Source organism: Uloborus diversus, chromosome 5 (genome assembly GCF_026930045.1).
Source record: "Uloborus diversus isolate 005 chromosome 5, Udiv.v.3.1, whole genome shotgun sequence".
In the NCBI taxonomy this organism is placed as follows: domain Eukaryota; kingdom Metazoa; phylum Arthropoda; class Arachnida; order Araneae; family Uloboridae; genus Uloborus; species Uloborus diversus.
The window spans coordinates 123283211-123304975 of record NC_072735.1 but is presented as its reverse complement, the minus strand read 5'-3'; the positions used below and the strand labels follow the sequence as shown (position 1 = coordinate 123304975).

Here is a 21765-nt window from a genome sequence, read left to right as displayed (position 1 = left end):
CACAGGGTAAAATGGGTATACATCGAAGTAAAATAGATATACCCATTTGCACTAAATTTAAAGCAAAAAGTAAACACAAACTATGTTCAAATTAGACCTAAAATACACAATGTATAGAATATTGAACAAAAACTTGATTACATTTCATGCTATTTCTGCATGAAAACTATTGAACAAAATGGACGAAATGATATTTTGTTTGGTATGTTTTTTTCTACGGTGGAAAAATCAACAACACTGTCATTAAGGAGAAAAGTTTTGTTGCACATCCCTTTGAAATTCAAGCTAAAAACTCCATGCTTTTCAGGAAATTTGTTTTCAAAATATTTTGGTAGAAAAGAAAAATAGAAGAGGGAAGGATTTGGGGTTTTTAATGTTTTAATTGCCTGTTAAAGTTGTATTTACCACATTTTAAAAATTGTGTTACTGCCTTGTTATGCATTTGATAATGATGAGTTTTGTCATTTCTTTAACCATTTCTTTTTTTTTTTTTAGGATTTTATTTTTGACTATGCTTTGCTCTTGATATGGAGACATCACTTGACTTCATGTCCAGTCTTCTGGATGAAATTGCCTTGGAAGGGCTAGATGGCATAACATTGGCAATGTTATGGGAACGACTTCAACATCGACCTCATTTTCCGCTTGCTTTGGATGATGATTCTAAGGTATTCCTTTGGGAATGTATTGCTGTGCATAAAGAAGTTGAAATTTATGAGTTGCTCCAACCAAGACAATTCGTTCCTATTTATAATAGGTATGAACACATAGATGATGAATTAGGGATAGTGCTAGAAGCCCCTGAAAAGTTAAAGGACCCTTACCATCCTGTTGTTTTTGTTAAAGATGGAGATATCCGGGGCTCTTGTTCAACTTATGAAACTAGGAAGTGCATTACAAATGATATTAGGTATGATGATGTGTTACTCTTGGCTTTGAATCAGGTTGTTGAAAAATGGGGGGACTCATTAGTGTTAGTGGCATCTCCCAAAGCTAGATTGTTAGCTCTTATTGGAACAGAAACCAATCCTCTTATTGATTTATCAGCTGAAGAATACTGCTTGTTGGAAAGGATTGGTAGATCGCGCTTTCTTGGAGAAGTAACACAAGGAGAAGGAGGATTGCTGTCACTCAAAGCCAACTTTTGCAAGCAACTTCATTACAATCGTAAAAAATTGACTCTGAAAGGGTTAATAACGAAACAGCTTCATTATATGAAGAACAGGAAAAATCAAGCAACAACTGGAAGTTTATTTCACTTAACTAGGTTTTACGTTCAGAGAAAAACAAAAATGGAATTCTTAATGAAATGTATGTGTGATGTTTTGAAGGAGAAACCAGGACAAAGAGAAATTAGTAAACTATTAAGGCAAGAACTTGGTGTTAAAGAAACTTCTTTCAAGAAACTGTTTTACCGTCCTTTTAGTAAATGGGTTAAAATAGTTACTATGACTCATAAAGAGTATTATCCAAATGCAAGTCCAAAGGAATGTTATACCACCAATGGTCAGGATAAAATTGTCAGAGTAGTGCAAATGATAAAACATTGTTCTGAAGCAGATGAGAATGATGATAATGTGGAGGAAGAAGATGAAACTGAACAGAAAAAACTTTCATCTTTTGCACCAAACATTTACTTTGATCATTCTAAAGTGTACATTGATGTTCCTTTCATAACTCAAGTGTACAATATTATCAAGGAAGCGGGACCAAAAGGCACTAGTGCTCTCGATATAGGACGGATCATCACCCTCCCCAGATTAGATGTAAGAGCTATGCTACGTAATTTAACCAGAAGAGGCTATATTGTATCTGTGCTACAAGATAGAGGTAGACAGAAAGTAACTAGATATATCTCCAAAATTTATGGAGAGCAAAACATTGCTTATGCGAGGGTAAAAGAGCAAGCAGAAAAAGAAAAAGATGTACCTGAAGAGATAGAGCCAATTGTAAGTGATGCAGAGCAAAAAACAGAAGATAAGATTCCGTCATCTGTTAATAATTGTACCCCTAATGGTATTTTGAATAAACGTAAGTTTGATGCAATTGCTGATGATAAAATTACTTTGCCAAGAAGCAAAAGAGTCAGATTTAATGATACAGTGGAAAAAATAATTTTTGAAAGGTATGACAAAGAGAAAAATGATAAATTAAGTTCTAAAACAGGTAAAAAACTGTCAAAAGGAAATAAATTATCTAAAGAGAACAAAATCCCCCAAAATAATGGTGATGACGATTCTGCGCTTCAAAGCAATGAACTTGAAAATTTTGATGAAAAGCTACCTGAAGTTGTTAGCTTTGAAGCAAAATCACTTGTGAAGGCATTTTCATCGTCATCTCAAATGACTGAGCGTAAATTGAAAAGAGTTGACATCATACTTGAACATCTAAAATCCTTCCGTCTTTCTACTTTAACTGATATTCAAAAATATGTAATGGAAAAAGAGAAAGAGGAAGGTTACAGTTTTAAAGTTGATAAAAAGTCCACTAAGCGACTGATACAGCACTTATATAATGAAAAAAAACTGAATGTTTTCAAAGTTGTTTTAAAATTAGGAAACCAAAAAGTGGAAATTGAATTTATTTGTGATACTACTTTGAAGACAACAGATCCTTGTGTAAAAGCAGCAATTGAGCAAGCAAAATTCAGATACTTCAGCACATCAAATGATAAAAGTAAAGAAACTGCAAATAAATCAGACCAATTGGGGCTATCAAGTTTAGAAAACAGTTTGACGGAGGAAAATCCCGAAAAAAATGTTCTATACAAGCAACCTACTTTTAAAACAATTTATCACTCTCATCCTAAATTTCTGAGGATGAAGATGCTTCATCAATACCTTTTCTACCTTGTTTACCAATATGAAGGTGCTTGCCAAAATGATACTGAGCCCATTATTTATCACAATAGTAATACTTGGAAACGATTTGTTCCTCCTCTACCAGATTACAACCGAAGTGGGTGGTGCTTCGTTGCTGATATTTATTCACGCATGCCGTTATCAGTCTTTGTTAAAATTATAAACTTACGTCATGAAATTACAGAGTTAAAAGATTACTTAAACCACGAAGAGAAGGCTCATTATCTTTTAAAGCACCTACCTCAAAGCATGCGCAACAATCTGCTTCGTAATAGAAAATATTTATTTTCAGCTGATGATGTGATGAAAGGTTTATGTTATATGGGGTTGCTCTCTTTTGGCCCACAATCAATGAAACAGAAAGATCAGGTTTATGTATATGTCCACAGGAATGCAAGCTTCAAAGATACTACAATATCCACTCCTGGATATTTGCATATTAATAATGACTTACATTACAATGTGAAGATTTTTACTTTCAATTCCGTGATGGATGTGGAAAAATTCTGGGTAAATCTGGAAAATGTTTGTTTCAATACACCTTTGGGAAAGTACAGCACATATGCTGGTAAAACAATTGCAATTGCTGAACCTAGTCACAAACCAGAATTACAAGAAACAATTCGAAATAAGAATTTTGATGAAATTTGTGACAATGGATTCATACCTGGAGATGGTTTAGGTGCTGCAGGATTTGATTCATCTCTCTTTTTACATCAGAGGCGTAATTGGCAATCATCTACTAATGCTAAATTATGTGAAAAAGTAAAAATTGATAAATCAAATCCTGTTAAGTCGGCATATACAATTCAACACCTTCTTAAAAACAAAGAGAAGCCATGTCCTGAAATTCGTGGCCGGTTGCAAAGATTATCTAAAAACTCTTTAATGTATTCAAATCTGAGTAAAATACAAAAAGAAAAGTCAATGATTAAAAAGAGAAAAGTAAATCTACCTGTTACTAGAAAACGGGAAAGAATAAAGTATAGAATGATAAAAATGCGACCACATAAAAAACGTATGCCTTATTATGATGAAAAAGACAAGGCTGCAATCAAAAAAATGGATAAGTCACGTTGTGAATGGGCTGCTCAAGAAGATAGTTTCTTACTACTTTGCAAAGTTGCATCATCGTTTTTAGATCCTACATCAAGAACTCTTGTTGCCCCATATACTGTTATACGAGATCTTTTGCATGAACATGTACCAGAGTTATCTGCTGATAAAAGTTCTCGAGCTTGTCAGAGAAGAATGCGGTACATGATGTTAAATCCATCTACGACCAACAATCTTGCTGTCTTTCTTGGAGAAGCTAAGCAAGATATGGAGCTTGTAAAAGAGTTTGAAAAGATTAAACCACCAAAATCTCAAGAAGACGCATGGAAGGATATTTTCACTGCAGTTCTTAAAAGACTTATTCAAAAATTTACGTTACCCACATCAGATCGTTGTAAAAATATAATTGTGCCAGAAAGTTTGGTTGAGTTTCATCGTAAATATCAAATTCAATCTCCGAAAAATGTATTTCATTTGAAAAGCAACTATAAGAATCCAGAAAGTGTAGAAGAAATAAAATGTATGAAATTGTATTCTCTTGTAGTTTCAGCTATGGCCATTGTTAATAATGATAAACATTGGGCTTTTTTGTTGAATCATTTGTATCAATATTATCCTGAAAATGTCTTAAGATCCATTGTTTCTCGTCTTCGTAAGGAGAAGATAATTGCAGTGAAGAAGAAGTCATGTCGAAAAGATCTAGAAAGATCTGTCCTATCTACTTTTCCGTACAAGTTTTCTATCACTTACAGTAATAGCATGTTAACAAAATTTCCCATTAAAATGTTTAATCAAACTAAGGAAATTTTTAAACATTTGAAGACTAGTAATTCTAGTCTTGAACTTACCGGAGAGATAACCCCTGGTCATGCAGCTGCTGTGTTGTCCTTAGCTTTTGTGAATGAACTGTCATTGTGCTTTGAAATACCAGATCAAATTATATTATTTGACACAACACTTAGTGAAGAGATTCGCTCCAATATTGTGCAACGTATGAGTCAAACATTAAGTGACAAAGAATCATGCGAGTTATCAAGGTTATTGAAAAATGATGCCTCTCAGCAGATGGATTCTTTCAATATGTCTGATTCTACTAATCAAAATGCAGAAACAGAGCATTTAGTTCTTGATAATGTTAGTTCCAAATCTTTTGAAACTTTTCAGAATGAAGTTAGCAGTAGCGAAGTATATCAATCAAGCGAAATCCAGCGCTTTACAAATGCCTCTAGGTTTGCTTTGTATTTATTAAGGCAAGAGCTGTCACAACCACCCATTGAAAGAGTTCAGCATTCTCAGGATTATATTGTTTTGAATTCTTGTCGGATATTCTGTAAATCAACACCTCATGATGGAAACAAAGTGTTGCCAATTAATCCGGAAGAAATTGTTAGAAAGAGTGCCAAGGGATCTGCAGTTACAGAATCTGTAACAATTAATAGGAATAATATTGTATTGTCTGATGATAATATCTCAGAAGTCATTTCACACGTTGTGTTTTATTTCCCTCCCCATATTTTTGAGCAAAACCAGAATTTCTCTGAACTCATAAAATCAATTTATGACGTGTATTCTCTTCAAACGTTGCATGATGCAAATGCCATATTTGATGTAATATTGAAAGCTGATATACTGGGAATAACAGAAAAAGAGATATGGGAAACATTTCAAGTTCTCAATGGAGAACTTACTCTGTTTCAACATCTTCGTTTGTTACGGCAGTCACTACTGGTGATAAGAGTCGGAGTGTCTTCATTCATTTACATTTGTGCTTGCTATGCTCAGAGTTGGATTTTGGAGTCTTATGTGTTATCAAATAACTGCTGTGTAAAACAAAATAGTGTAACTGATAGTAAAAATATTAATAGTTCAAAACTGTCTTCAAAGAATGCCAAAACTTCAAAGTTGGCACAGCATAAAAATGGCACTGGAAAGTCTTCTAAACATTCTAAAAGTTCAGAATTGTGCCATCTTAAGAAAGGAAAGAAAAACTTAAAAGTTATTGATAAGTCTAAAAGAGATAACTTGGATCCTAAAAATAGTGAAGCCAAGTTGCTGTATGATTGGAAATTCACTGGCACAAATATTGATTTAAGTGAAAAGGTATACTTTTTGCCTAGAACTTGGCGTCATCCTGATGGTAGTTTAAATAAATCTGTTTTTCTAGACTTGCTATCAACTATATTAAGCTTTATTATTAGCTCTCCTGGGACTACTAGTACACATGTGTGTGATAAATTTTCACTTGTTTTACAACCTGTACATATTTTAGAATTAATTGAAGTTTTAGAAAAAATATATTGTGTATATAGATATTACTGCAAGCCTACTCAGAAGTGCAGCTTGTTTTCGCCACCATCAACACTTTTTATTACAGAAAATCCAATGCCTGAAGATATTGATCATTTAGAGTCAGTTCCAGATGCACTTAGTAAACTTTCAAAATTGCAAGAATCATTGTCATAGCATCATTTTTATTTTTTGTGAAAAGTGACTGTTTACTTTACTGTATATAGAAATGACTAATATATATATATATACACATATATATATATATATATATGAATACACGCAGTTGAACTCTTCTAATATGACCACGTTTAGTTAACTTTTGTTAGTTAATTAATTGCATTTAAAATGTCGCTCATAATATAGATAGGGGTATCAAACCGAAAGTTTTAGCTAAAACAAACAAATTTGTTAATGTTTTGCGTTTCATATTTTCCGAGTTCAACTGCATATATATATATATATTATATAGATGCTGGTAACTATATATAATATTAGTAAAACTTATTGAATATTGTTTATCAGGATGTCCAATAGGAATAGTTTTAGAAACAGCCTGATCACTTATGGCAATGTGAAGCCTGCAGTGCGGGAATGTCCTGAGCCTATATGAAGTAGTCCCCAGAACCTTAACTTATTTATGCAATCTTTTCACTAGCAGGAAAATTAAAAAAAAAGAAACACTATTTGGACTTGTCAAAGCTGCAGAGTTGGAGGGAAAATGTCTGATTCTGATACCAAGAAATTTTAGAACCTTCGACTCCTTTACCTCAAAATCACTCTGACCCTTGGCTCTGCAGCCCTGCTTATACAGAAGGCGCCGCTTAGCGTGATCACTTTGGGACAAATATTATTTGATAACAATAACCGACTGATAACAATAGTCAAAAGGAATCAAGGGAGCACAAAATGAAGATTTTTTCTATTAAGAAGCATACAGCTGCAAATTACAATTATTCAACTAAACGCTGTTTAAGATTATAAATTATCAGAATGACATAGTTCATTTTTTCCACATTTAAAATGGGCAAACAATACTTTAGCCATCCGTCCGATGCTAAAGTATTGTTTGCCCATTTCAAAAGCCAGTAAAAAAGTTTTTAAAGCAAAGTTTTTTCTGCATTAACGTCATAGGCGGATTTATGGGGGGGGGGGGCAGAGGGGGGCAATGCCCCCCCAGTTTTGGGAGGACTTTATGTAGTAACAACATATCTTCCAAAAATTAAAAAAATTTACATTTTTTTTGAATAGTTCAGAAGGGCATGGGTGGATTTATAGGGGGGGGGCATAGGGACAATGCCCCCCAGTTTTGGGAGGACTTTATGTAGTAACAACACATCTTCCAAAATCTTAAAACAAAAAAATCATGACTTTTTCTTTTTTGAATAGTTCAAATGTTCTTTTCTGATGGGAGAAAAGAAAAGGAAAAAAAAACGAACATTACATACAAATAGTACAGCTGTCATTGGGGTGCTGAATAAATTCACTATTTTGAACTGAAAACCATTTGGGCAAGTATGTGATTGAAAGTATAGGCTAAACGAGCTATACATTAAGCTGCAACACTTATAATAATTGACGATTATTTTAACAAATTAGAACCTAAAGCAAAGGGGGAAAACTACCCCCCAGAATTTTATATCCATTTTACAAAATTTCCTCCGGGGGAGAAACCCCCGGCCCCCTAAAATTGGAGATATTCTATTTCTCACTTAAAAGGGAGTCCTGAGTCATTCTCTTGATACCAGCTCCCTCTTTTAAGGTCAATTCAAAAAGGACTGCATGAAAACACACATTAATGAAAATGACACACAAAAAAGTAAAGCATGGACTTATGCATCACAGGAAACAGACAAAAACATAGGAGTGGGGGGCAATAAAAATGTTGCTAAAAAAAAATCCTGCCCCCCCAGGAACTCAGTCCTAAATCCGCCTATGATTAACGTACCATTTACTCGCGCAACATTTTCACTGACATTTGTAAACCACAGTTTCAAAGCAGATTCAATCAGATTAAATTTCACCATCATTTCCAGCACGGTTTCGCTTGTTGTTTAAATTTTCAATTTGTTTTCAATCACGTCACACTTTTTTTTTGTAACTTACAAAGTAATGGTTGAGAAATTTTTAGATGTACTGCCTTGACTCATCATGGTTGAATTGTCAAATTGTTTAAAGAGAAAAATTCTTCTGCTTTACTGATGAGAAGGGAACTTATATTTCTGGAAGCTACTTGTCAGTGTTTGTCTTTGTATTTCTGTTGATTGAGGAGCAAGAAAAAGGGAAAAAAATTCAAAATCTATGAAAAACTGATAACAATAAACGAATACACTGATTACAATATCCGATTTTTTAACGCATGTTAATATACAAGTGTTCTGGGTCTTCGTGATTCTGATAACATTAAACGAATGATAACATTAACTGTGATCACATTAAGTGGCTCCTACTGTAGTCGGCTTTAATATGAAACTAAAATCTTACGTTTGTGTCGCCAAACTGCATCATTTAAATTTTGCTGTTATTTTTACCCATTGAAGGCTATGAATTACACTTGTGGTGTGCATACTTCTCATAAATCTAGTTTTAAATTTTGAGTTTTTCAATTGTTGTGTCACATTTTATTATTATAAACAAGCTGAAAAAGATAGTTTTAGAGAATTTATCAACATGAATTGTAGAAGAAAGTGTTTAAGTCTTATTAAACCCACTCTATTTTTTCTAGTATCAATCTCAAATGAACTTGTATTTATATTCAGAATGCAATTATGTATGAATTTTTAAAATTATATTTCTTCTTTTTCTTCAAATTTTACAGAATTTTAATTTTTTCCTCTAATAATTCAGAATACTGGGCATCCTGATTGTTTTTAACTGAAAAAGAAAAAGCTACATATAATTTTTCAAATATCTTTGGTCATATTTTAAAAGTGGAAATATGATTAAAAATTTATGAACTTGTTTATAGCCAAATGAGCTTAGATAAACATTGCATGATTTTAACCCTTCTGTTATTTGTATAATCATTTCAATGTGTCACTTTGAATGTCAAATTATTTTGAATGTGTGTCTCTTCATCATTGTTAAGATTTATTTATTCTTCATCAGATTATGTATAGTTTCTACTTTAGCTGTACAGTTATGTAAAAATTGAATTTTTCAAGCTTCAGTTATTATTTCTAACTGATTGCTAAATTCCTTGTTAAGCCTATGGTACCAGCTTTAGATTTTTGTTGATTTTGCTTAAAGGAAATATCTTTTCATTGTATAGTTAGTTCTTTTTTACAGAAAACAAAATGCTGTAAAATAAAGAATATCTTACAGATTTTTTAAAATATAAGAATTGTTTCTCAGGCCAATTTATGCAATATATCCCCCCCCCTCCAAGAAAAACCAGAACTCAACATGCTCACATTAAGAAAAACAAATGTTTTAAACTATTCTACCCTGGGAAGGTGAAGTGCCGTATCTACAAATTAAAATTCTTTTTTCGCATTTTTGTCATCAATTGTACTTAAGCTATATTGTGCGAGCTTGCTTATTTGGTTTCCACAAAAAGCAGAAAAAAAACGTAGTCAAGTTCCAACATCTCCCCACTGTTAGCATAGAATCAAAAACGAGTTGCATCAAATATCTCAAAAACTCATTTCTACAGATACTGTCCCTATAGTAGTATTAGATTCTGCTGTAATTTTTGTCATAAAAGAGTTTAATAAGATTAAGTAAATCCAACATTGTTGGGATATTGACTAGATACAAGGTTGCCAAGTGCTTCGCAAAAATGGCAAAACTCTGTGGCTCCGCAAAGAGATTCTTTTTCTCCGCATTTCCCGGCCGAACGCTTTCAAGCTTAAATTTTGCTATTTTATCATAACAAACATGGAAAGATGGGAAATTAAAGATGCTTAAACTCAAAGATTGGAACAGTGTTTAAAGCTGTTTTATTAATTTAAAGAAGAATTATTTTTATACTATTGCTTAAAATGATGATTAAAGCTTTAATACAATTTTAGATAAGTGGTTTTAGTTATTTTTATTGATTTTCATACAAAATACCAAAATACTCCGCAAAATTTTCAACTGCTCCTCAAAATCAGCACAGATGCTCCTAAAATTGTTCCTCCAAGGTTGGCAACCCTGCCAGATATTTAACTTTAAGCAGTTATATTGCAGAGATTCTTATCTTGTACAATTTTTTTTAAAGGTGCTAAGGTAGGCAGGTGCATCTCTAATCTATTATTTTCTTTGTAGTATGGCATCCATTAGTAGTGAAGAGCACTTTTTATGATTTCCTCATGTATTTTGCATTAGTTTTTATCTAGTTGATAAATAACATTTCTGATCTGTTTTAATAGTTTTTGGTTATTTTTTAATCATGCAAAGAATATTCATGAGAAATAATAGCTGTTGGAAACAAAGCAAGAACATGAAACTTGGAAGTATCAGGGGTGCACCCCTCTTAATATCACAAAGACCCATCCAAAAGTAAAAGTACCCCTCAAAACAGCCGCCTAAAAATTTCAATGCCGCAATCTGCGCCATGCCCCCCCCCCCAGGTAGATACCTCTGGAAATACCATTAGGGCAATTTCCATGGACACTTTCGACCCCGGAAAAAACCTGCTTTTCACTGCATTCCGGTTATTTGCTAGGTTTATGTGGAGTCTTTCTACTCCTGCTAGCTTCTGGAGTGAAATGTTTGCTTTTACCCAGAATGCATTATGCGAAACAAGTTTGTCTACTAGCCGCTAAGGATACTAGGTAAAAACCGCTTTCTCTGGTATAATGGGAGAACCTCTTTTTTCATGGAAATGTGGAATTTTCAATTGGTTTTTTGTGGAGCCAGAGCGGGGATTTACCGGGTCGAAAAGTGCGTTATGAACGCGGCTATTGTGTATTTGGTGCTTGGGAAGATGAAAGCAATGCCTTCCTCTGAAATAATTTTTTGTTTGCTTGAAATTTTTGCAACTTTTGATCTTTTTTATGTCATATTAAATAAATAAATAAATGAATAATATTTAAAAAACCTGGTCCTCTGCAGAATTTTTTTTTATTTTTGAGAAAGTTTCGTGTTGTGGAAGCTTAAGAGTAAATGTAATGACACGTTAAAGATACAAAGAAATTGGCCAAATAACCTTTGTTCGAAATGAAAGATTGTCCATTATACCAAGGAAACCAAATGTGTGGCCGAACCAGCAATTCTTTATTTACTTCTGCTATCGCTTCTCGTAAAACAGGGTATAGTTCTAGTTCTATACATTGAGAAGGATTTATTCTCTTTAATTTTTAACTACCTATATGTTGATATTTTTAATTTGAAATTGTCAGTTTCATTTCTAAAGCATTTTTGAGACATAGAAAATTATCTTAATTTTATTACTTCAAAAGTTAATAGCAAGGTAGAAAATACAGTAGAGCATTGATTATCCAAATATGTATCAATCTTAACTCTTTAAATTTATATACAAAATTCATTTTTGCAAGAAGTGATAGTGCTGCTGGCACTGTTTTGTCAAAAGCAAAATTTATTGCTTTTTTTCCCCAAACTGTGGGACTGATTTCAAGCATTTACTTAAGGTTAGATAGTTATCTCTTTAATTTATAAGACAGGTGTTACAAATTCTCGGCACTTATATTTGTAATTTTACGGGGGGGGGGGGGGGGGGGTGAAAGACATTTTAAAACTTTTTAAGGCTTTAATTTAAATGATTTTTTAATTACTTTCTACCTATTTTCCACTAACTTCTTTCCTGATTCCCATGAGGATTTTTCGGATCTGTTGTATTCATGATAATGGTTTTTAGGGAACATTATCCTTATACTAATAATGGCGATTTTAGAAGTTTCAGAGTTTATAAATAATATCAAGGCCATGTGTGTATCTTTTTCTGTCGAATGTAGTAAATCCTCTTTAATCCACATAATTATGAGAAAAAATGATTTTTCAGATGCTCATTGAAATCATGCAAAGTGTGTAATGGAGTAAAGATGTTTTCATATATTTTGGTACAGGTACAGTCATTAAAATTAATGCTATTTATTGTGCATTTCTATAACTAACTTACTCAAATTCAATCTTTAAAAAAATGTACTTCAAAATCATGAAGGTTTTTTATTTATTTTTTTCATAATTTATGGTATGATGGTATGATATGAATTTCAAGTGACCACTTTCTGATTGTTAAAACTATCATTAATTATTTCTTAATTTGGAATCTATTTCATTAAGTTTTTAAAATAAAATAAATGAAATGTAAAAGCCATAGATCACTGAATCTGTGCTGAAACCCACGTCTGAGGCAGTTATTCTTCCTGTAAAAGAGCAGTTTTTTTGCTTCTAAATTTATATATATATATATTAATTATCAAAACACTCCCTCCAAATGGTAATCAGTGCTCTACTGTATTAAAATGTTTCTGCTTGTACATAATTTTTGCTTCTTCATATTTCTGCTACTCTATGGGGCTTAGTGGCCACAAACAAAGCCACTATGTCTCAAATGGTTCGAATAATTCAGATGTAGTCAATGACCACTCTCATTATTTATAGAAAAAGTATTTTACACATAATAATTTTTGACGTAGTATGACCTGTCACTGAAAGAAATAAGGTAAACTATTAATTTTACTCCATACATATAAATAAACACATTACAAGGTCATAAATGGTTTCACACAAAAGTTATCTATTGTAGCCAAATTCTAAGCAGACATTCTACCTTTCCCTGAAAAGCTGATTTCTCTTTTGATTGTATTTTTTTTAATTTCTGTAAGTAAAGTAGTGTGTGTAATTTGATACATTTTGAGCAAATATTCATTTTAAGTTCTGTTAGTTTTTGAGTTGAAATATTTACTTTTTTCCTTGGATAAACTGTACCATATCTGACAAGGCAAAAAAAAAAAAAAAAAATGTTTTAAATTATATCTTTTTGTTTTATGTTAACTTAAAAGCATCAAAATTTTTCATTCTTGGTAAATATCTTTATAACTATCAGGACTTGTAGATTCGACTGTCAAATATTTTCTTTCGTATTAATAGCCTTAGGTATTTGATTCTAATTTCTATTTTAAGTTTCAAACTTTGAAATATTTCATTGAAAACTTTTTTCCTTTTATTTGTATCCGAAATTCTGTCTATAACTTGTTAACGTCTACTATAACCTAAATCCATGAAAATGTGTTTAGGATTTGGATAAGAAATTAAAATTTGACAACTTATTTTCAAAATATATATGTATTTTATTTTATGATTGTTTTTGATCATTTTATGATTAATAAAAACAATAACTGTGCTGAAAACATAAATGATAAAAATTATATTAATGAAAGCAACTGCTTGCAAATTTTGTAATTTATTAAAATTATTTTTATGATTTTTCCTAGAAAATCCAATAAAAATTATCTAGCACAAATAAGGAGATCTCTTTTCCATTCCCCCATAACACATTTTAGTTCAAATAATTTTTACTGATGTTATTTTTATTGATTTCACAAGACCTTTTTTGATACACAAAGTGTCATATAAGCATTTTTGTACCTTGCAGTTTATTAGAAACATCTTTCAATTTGTTCAATTTTATCGACAAATCATTACTTCTAAACTGTTATTAAAAATCATTCTATCACAATGAACTGTCAAATTTATTTTTATCCACCTGCTTGTGTCATTATATAGAATTATTGTATTCTATATTGTGTAAAAAGAATTGTAAATAATTTTATTTTAATTGTTTTTTTAAGTTTTCATACATATGGCTAATAAAAGAATTTTAATATTGATAATTCAGTTCTTTTTTGATATGCATTTCCATCATAGTTGTTCAGAAAGTAATAGTTTTAGCTCTTAAAATTTGCAAGGTAATTAAAGTGAGTTTTTAAAAATTTCCATTAAAAGCTTTTTTTTTTTAATTTGTGGGGGGGGGGGGAGGTGGAATTCCCCCCAAAAAAGAATGAATTAATTTCACTATTTTATTTATTACTTTTTGATTGACCTTTCTTTTACATTTTTTTACGTAGTTAATTAAAAAGAACACAAAACACACACAGCATATTTTGAATAAAAGCATTTTTGTTTGCTAAAGAAGTATTACTGGAGTCGGAGGCCCAGAGTTGCAGAATAAATTTAATTCACTGGTTTCGAATTCAAGAGACCGTATTATGGCGATTCGTTCACTAATACTTCTTTGATGGGATCAATAATTGACTTTTTTTTTTTTAAATGTGTAGACGCACCTAAAAAGAGTAATTTTGATTCAAGAACCTGTTTGCAAAATAATAGATTTCTTGGAAAAACCATGATTTTTAATGGAAACAGCATATAGTATCAATATGTTACCTCAACTGTATCATGGCTTAAAGAACAAATCGGCAACTGTTTTAAAATTAACACAAAAATAGTTTCTGAATCCTTCTGTAAAACTTACATGTTATGAAGTTATGATTTTCTTTATAAATTAAAAAAACTCAAGTGAAATATGGGTTTATTTAATAACCTTGCCCTCGTATGTTATAATCATTATCACAATGTAAAACCGCTCATAGTCTAGCATCTCGGTGATATTCTATTGGGTTAGTATTTAAATGGATTGAAATGTTATTTTACATATACATTCAAAGCATATTAGTGCACAATATTCATCATGTACTTAGAAGTAGATTCATTGACCTGAAGGAATCCTAAAAATAATAAAAAAAAACCACTCACATTTAAAAATGAAGTAATTTTGTTATGAAAGTATTCGAGATAAACATAGGGAAAACATTGAATTAATGTTCTAAAATGTAGAGAAACAAACTTTTTGATATAGGAAGGCTTAATGTGATAAATAGGTTTGGCTGTAAAAGTATTTTTAATTCTTCCTCATCAAAACATAATTAGATCTAACACAATTTCCTAACACAATTAGCAATTAAGTTTTATTACAATCTAGCAAATACAATATTATTTGTCTTTTCAAGTAAAAATATAATTATTTTTGACTATTGGGCAATACAGCTGCAGTTCATTTTATGTAGTAAAATAGAAAATTATGAAGAACAATTAAATATTTTTAAAGTGTTTCCATCTACAAGATAACTCTTTGAAGTAGAAAATTATGCATTTAGGAACAGAAGATTATAAAATAGTTTTCTTTATTTAAATACATTATACAAGTAAATGAACAATAGCTAAAACACATTGCCAGTTTAACTCAGCTTTGATTTCTATGGTTTAACATTTGTGTCGCATAAATAAAAAGTTATGTAAAAGAGTAAACTTTTGTGTTAATGACATTTGAGAAAAAGATTTCATTTTTAAGAATCTAAATATCGCCAAATAAAATTTCTTTGCTGTTTGTAGGTTCTTGAAATTTGGAATAATTAGATTTTTTTACAAATAGTTTTTAACTATATTCAAACTGATATTTAAACAAAAAATGCCAGAGATCTCCTCAGAAAAAGTCGATTCTTTCAACTGAAGAATTAAAATTTTTATTTGGAAGGATATATGCATTACAGCCAAACTAGCTTATAAGGAGCATGGGTTTAGCAAGAAAATGAGAAAGATTTAGTTAGTACACTTTGAACTTGCTCGCAGCAAAACTTACTAATGCGAGCGAACCCCTCTTAAAGCGGGAAACAACTTTTTGCTGTTAATTATTTTTTGTTGACTTTTCCAGCTCAGCTTATCCTTTGTTTGAAAAATTTGTCAGTTGACAAAAGTTGGTGAGTCATAAATTTTGAGAATGAGTGATAAATGAGTTTTTAATATTTTTTATTCTGTGGTGTAGAGAAGCATTTGAAAAATTATGTATTTTTTGATAGCCAATGAAATCATTTTTGAGATACACTTCTGAAGATATTGCAGCTCATATTCAAACTTAATGAAAAACAATGAAAGAAACAACAATAATGACAAACATGAAGAGTTTGAAGCCGAGCAACCCCAGAGCCATAGAAGAACAAGGGCTAGCTCGTTCCTTTGATCTTTTCATCCGCCGCGAAGTGGACAGCGAGAGGAGAAAACTCGTTTTTGACGTCATCGGGTACACTCCGCGGGACAATATCCACAGCGTATGCCGAAAGAACTGTAGTATGCCTTAGCTAAAATACAATTTAAGAATTTTTACTCTGTGCAAGGGTTGTTTAAGAGGTAGTTGAAGGGGCCGAGGTCACTCCCAGACAAGGCTAAAAATCACTCATTATGAATAAGGATATGAATATTGTTTTCAAGGTTTAATTTTAATTTGGAAATGTTTTATAACATTTGACTAGGGTTTCTTCAGAAATAAGCGCCTGCTCCTGCGCTAAATCTGTTGGCAGGTTATTTTTCTTTCATGTTATGCTAAAGTAGACATAAAAGTCACATTTTTTAGAATCGAAAATTTTTGTGTGTAATTATATTTGAAAGTATTGAAAACGCCTTCACGTGCTGATGACCTAGTTACTGAAAAAGTTCTGGAAACTTAAGCTTTCCCTCAAGATTTTCAAAGAGCTCAAAACACATCCAAAAAATTAGGAATACAACCTTCCTTTCTGTTTTTTAATGCTTTTTTTTTTATGGAATACTAACTTTGAAGCTGCTTCAATAAATAATTGGGGGAAGAATTTTAAAAAGTTAAGGTAAAGAGCAAGACAAATTTCATAAAATGTGGTGTACGAAGTTATTTTTTAATGTAGGATTTGGTTCAACCCTGTCACAATGCAACTTAATATTATATATAATGATATTTAATTAGCTTAGTAATGGCACTGTGAGACCGTAATAAATTTCCTTTAACCGTAAAATTACAATGCATTTAGATGCAATGCATGAAATTTCTTTGTAAATATTATTCAATAGATTTAACTTAATTTCTTGAAAACTGTATCCCCATGCTTAAAATAATTAATAATTCGCTTTGATGTGACAATGACGTAAAGATGGGAGAGGGGAGATGGAAAATGAGCACTATATCTTGATTATCTCAATCGTATATCTATTTTTGTATAGGAGCTTTTTTTTTGTGATCATTTAAAGCTTTTAAATCAGATACATTCGAGTTTTTATGATTGTACAAAAGCTAGGCCATTTAATTGTTCTTCTGTATTGAAAGACCAATTTCCTGACCATATAAAAATGCTATTGAACTTTTTTTTCGAGTAAGAACATTTGGAAGAATTCGATATTTGAATGAAAAACTTTCTGAGGACAAAAGGTAAGCCGGCAAAAATATTTTTTTTTAATGGACTTTATCACAGAAAAAAACTTTGTAGAATATTCGGAAAGATTTCATTTATTACTGTAACGTTATGATTTGTAGAATTCAGACGTGAAGAAATTTTTCAGTCTACAAATAAGTTAGCTTTATAAATTTGGTGATAATCATTGAAGATTTAAATTTGGTTTACGTTGCTAAATTTCAATATGTTATTTTTAAATTGAAATGATTAAAATGCTGATTAACAATTTCAGTAAACACCTATTAATCTAAACTTCGCTTTATAAATAAAGAACGCGTTAGCGTAATAACGTATTTTTGTAAGGCTGTATTTTTATTTTTTTAACTTTTTCTAATGCAACTTTATATTTCATTCTCTTGAATTCAAAATACAATTTTTACTGTGTTCAAATATTTTACTTATGAACATTGGTTCAATTTATAGGTTATTTTGCTTAATTCGTTTTAAATAATCTAGATGACATGGATCCTCTATTAGTCCAGGTTAATGAGGTTCTACTTCAGTTTTCAAAAACAACATTTGTTAAGATTCTTGGTCAGAGTTATAGTTACTTCGTAAAAAAAACTTCCTCTAAAAAACATCGGCAGTATTTATATTCAAATAGGGTATCACGAAATTCCAATATGTTTTAGTTATTCCTTATATCTATCTTATCTCTTTCATTTTCTTTGAGACAAGTTGGAAAAAACAATATTATAATTATTTTTTAAAGTCTAAACTGACAAAATTATGTACACACAAGAGGAAACTTGACAAGCACAGTAAATTATTTTCATTTCTTTATAAGCTCAATTTTATTGTGCGAAATTTCCGCTTTCTACCCCTTTAAAACACGCATATTGGATAAAGAATATCCAAAACTACACAAGAGAAACTAAAAATTTGTATTGTGGATTTTAATTATGTTTATTGTAGATTTTAATTATGTTTTTGTTTTTAGTATCGCTTATTAACTTGTCGATGGGACTCAAAACATTTACCCTTGTATTTCTTTTTTTTTTTTTTTTTTTTTTTTTGAAGCTTAACCCTCAAGAAATTTTTAAACATAAAAATCGGAAAAGAGAGTGAAGAATTACGCAAGCAAGCACTATACAAATGTCCCAGATCGAGTGTACCCGGTGACGTCACTGGCACTTCTCCCCTCGTTCCTACTTTCGCGGCGCTAAGACCCAGCCCTTGTTCTTCTATGGCTCTGGAGCAACCCACATTACAGTCGATAGCTTTTGATGTACAGAAAAACTTCAAACTTTTCTTGTAACCCAGAAGTAAAAGACATATTTTTCAGGCAAAGAGTATTTCTCAAAAACAATAACACAAAATAAAAACTTTTAAAGCTAATTAACTTCACTCACTGTACGGAAGTAATGATAATAAAAATAAATAAAGCAAGAATGTATAAATTTTTACATTCTATTCACCCCCCCCCCCTCTTTTTTTACGAGCACTTGGTTATATAAAACAATTAGCAGGGTCTCTTCACGATCATTAAAAGAGAGTTTTACTGTAAAAATACATGCAAATATATAACAGTTCTGGAAAGATGATTTGGATATTACTAATATTGTACTTTTCTATTATGGGTATGTCACAGTGCACTTTTAGTCTTAGTAATTATTTTTTAGGTATTTATTGTCGTTATGCTTGGTCGAATTTTAGAACCTACTCTTTGTCAAAACTATTTTTGCCATTAAATTCACTTTTAACAAAGCAAACCTTGAAATAAAACTAGAAGTTTCATCAAAATGAAAAATTATTTGCAATTAACACAAGTCATTAAATGTAAAATAGTCTGCAAAATGAAAAAAAAAAAAAGCTGTATAATGACATAAGTTACTTACAATTATGTGCCAAGTCAACATTAAATTATTTATTAACACGCAACTTAATGAGTTAAATAAATTATACTGATTCATTAATCAATACACATGAAAGTTCTATGAACAAGTAAAATAAGAAAAAAAGCAAACTCGGCAACCATGCAAACAAAATATTTCAGTTTTCGTCAAGAACACAAACAAAAATAGGGGTATAAAAAACAAGAATATAAACAAGTTGCTAAGCCGAGTGACATACCCGTAATGAAAAAGAACCAATAGCACTTTTTTTTTGTTATGCCAAAGTATCAAAGTATTTTAACTCCTTGAACCTCAAAAATAGTTCAAAAGTTGATGTAATAAATTATTGTGTAGGTACTTAATGTGAATTTTATATTTTCAGAATAACTAGGTCTGTTGGCTTAAAACCAGTAACTTATACTGGTAAACAATGTGTATGCTAAGCATATATATCCCCCCCCCCCAGTCTTCAAGGCAGTTTTGTACTATATATTTGGATTTAATTCATATTCTATCTAAGCAGTAATAACTTCAGTTTCACTACATTCAACCTGTTCTGTCGAATTAGTAATAAAAATAAGCTGTTCTTGCTGTACAGGTAATTGTGAACTCTCAAGGTTTTGTAATATGTGAAGGGATTCTGTCTGAACGACACTATATTCATGGTCAGAAGCATTATGTTGATCACCAACATTTGGTATGATGTAATATTGTCCTCCCATATCTCCATTGCAAACACTTGAACTATAACACTGCACTACTTCACCAGAAGGCAAAATTATTTCCTGCACTTCTAAATTTGAACTATTCACCGCCACTGGAAAACTGATAGGGATTTCTTTGGCTGTTTTTTCAGCTTCACCGTGTGTTTCATGTGCTTGTAAATTGGCATCGCTTTTTGCCCCAGCGTCTTCATTGGACAATGCAGACTCGATAACGTTACTTTCACATGATTCATTTTTTTCAGCACATTTAACAGTGTCATTTGTATGATGGACAGTATTCGAGGTGTTGGCTTCTCCTGCGCCAGATTTAGCTGTTTCACTTCCCTGTGCATTGAAACCAGCTTCTTCGTCCTCCTCCTTTTCCCCGGAATCATCACTATCATCAAAGTCAAAATCAGATGAACTTTCATCATCATCTGCATTTTGTTCACTGTTTGTGATCTTTTTCTGAAATTTTATCTCTGGATGTTTTTTCATATACCTTTTAACTGTGCCCAAACATGGGAGCTTGAAAAATTCAGCTTTCTTAAAATACTCATAAGCATATGGTGCTTTCCTACACCATACAGCACACTGCGCTAGGGTAGAATCAGACCAACGCATTCTTGCCGTTCCTGAATATGCTCGTATCTGCTCCAAAACATACGTTGCAGACGGGTCTCCTTTTCCAGCATTCTTACGAATAGCTTTCAGCCTTTTAATAAAGGAATACGATAGTTGTCTTTCTTGAACTATACATTTATCTTCCAATTCCTCAACTTTCTTAGTAAGAGCTGCTATTTTTGATTTTAATTTGCATATTTGCACTGATTTTTGTTTAAGCTGAGTCAAGTATTTAGGTTTTTCCATATAACAATGAGCAAGGGGTACATCTGTTGTTAATAGAACAGGAGCTTTATCAATAAAAGATGCATCTGAATTATCTAAATTTTTGTCAGAGGAATGAGATTGTTCAGTATCTTCTACATTGTTGTTTTTATTATTATAAATCATCTCAGACTCATTGTCTCTCGGTTCATTACAGCAAGGTTCCTCCATTTCAACATGATTTACTCTTTTAAGACCAGAACATGATTCCTTACATACATGCGTATCAACTAAATGTCCCACAACATGTTGAACAACAGGCTCCTCTGTACTGTTCGGTCCATTTTGAGCATTGTTTTTTTGCACAGGCAGACTTTTAGAACAATTAGACTGGTTAACATTATTTGCATCACCTTGAATAAGTTTAGGTAAAAATTCATCAAGTGAAGTTGAAGCCAACTTCTGATCCATGATGAATTGCAAAACTGTATTTCCAGATGGCGTTTGTTTTTTATTAACTTTAATAACTTCTGGATTAATTTTTAGAAATGTGTTTGGGCCAATTTCAATAACGTCTTCCTCTAGTTTTTTTTTTCTTGACAGTTTTTTTGTACTGCTACCATTTACTTTCAAAGCGTTATTTTTCGATGCTGTGTCGTGTTCAAAATCATTTAATTTTTTTCGTATGTGATCAGCTAATTTTTCTGTGGGACTTTTAGGTGCAATTCTTCTGTACCTATACCCATAGTTTTTAGGCGGTGTTGAAGTTGCATTTGCACGGAAAGATTGCCATTGATTGACGATTGAAGAATTCGATTGTGAAGGCGAAGTTTTAAACATCGTTTCATTTTTCTTTTCGAAACTGTTTTGCACTGGTTTTAAAACTTTAACGATTAGAGGAGATTTACCGCTATCTACATTATTATTCATAGGAATGTCTGGATTCGATCCAATGTATTTGAACCCAAAAACTGTAGGTAAACAACGTGGTTTC

At 31.6% G+C, this 21765-nt stretch overlaps 1 protein-coding gene across 1 annotated transcript in view; it reads left to right on the top strand.

The window, feature by feature from the left end:
- The window catches only part of LOC129223115 (general transcription factor 3C polypeptide 1-like), a 41093-nt gene extending 21467 nt beyond the window's left edge, over positions 1 to 19626 (top strand). The window contains exons 2-3 of the mRNA XM_054857682.1: positions 496 to 2166; positions 19622 to 19626. Of these exons, the coding sequence (XP_054713657.1) occupies positions 528 to 2166; positions 19622 to 19626 (1644 nt within the window). The 5' untranslated portion in view covers positions 496 to 527. The remainder of the gene's footprint in view (positions 1 to 495; positions 2167 to 19621) is intronic.
- The last annotated feature ends 2139 nt before the right edge of the window (positions 19627 to 21765 follow it).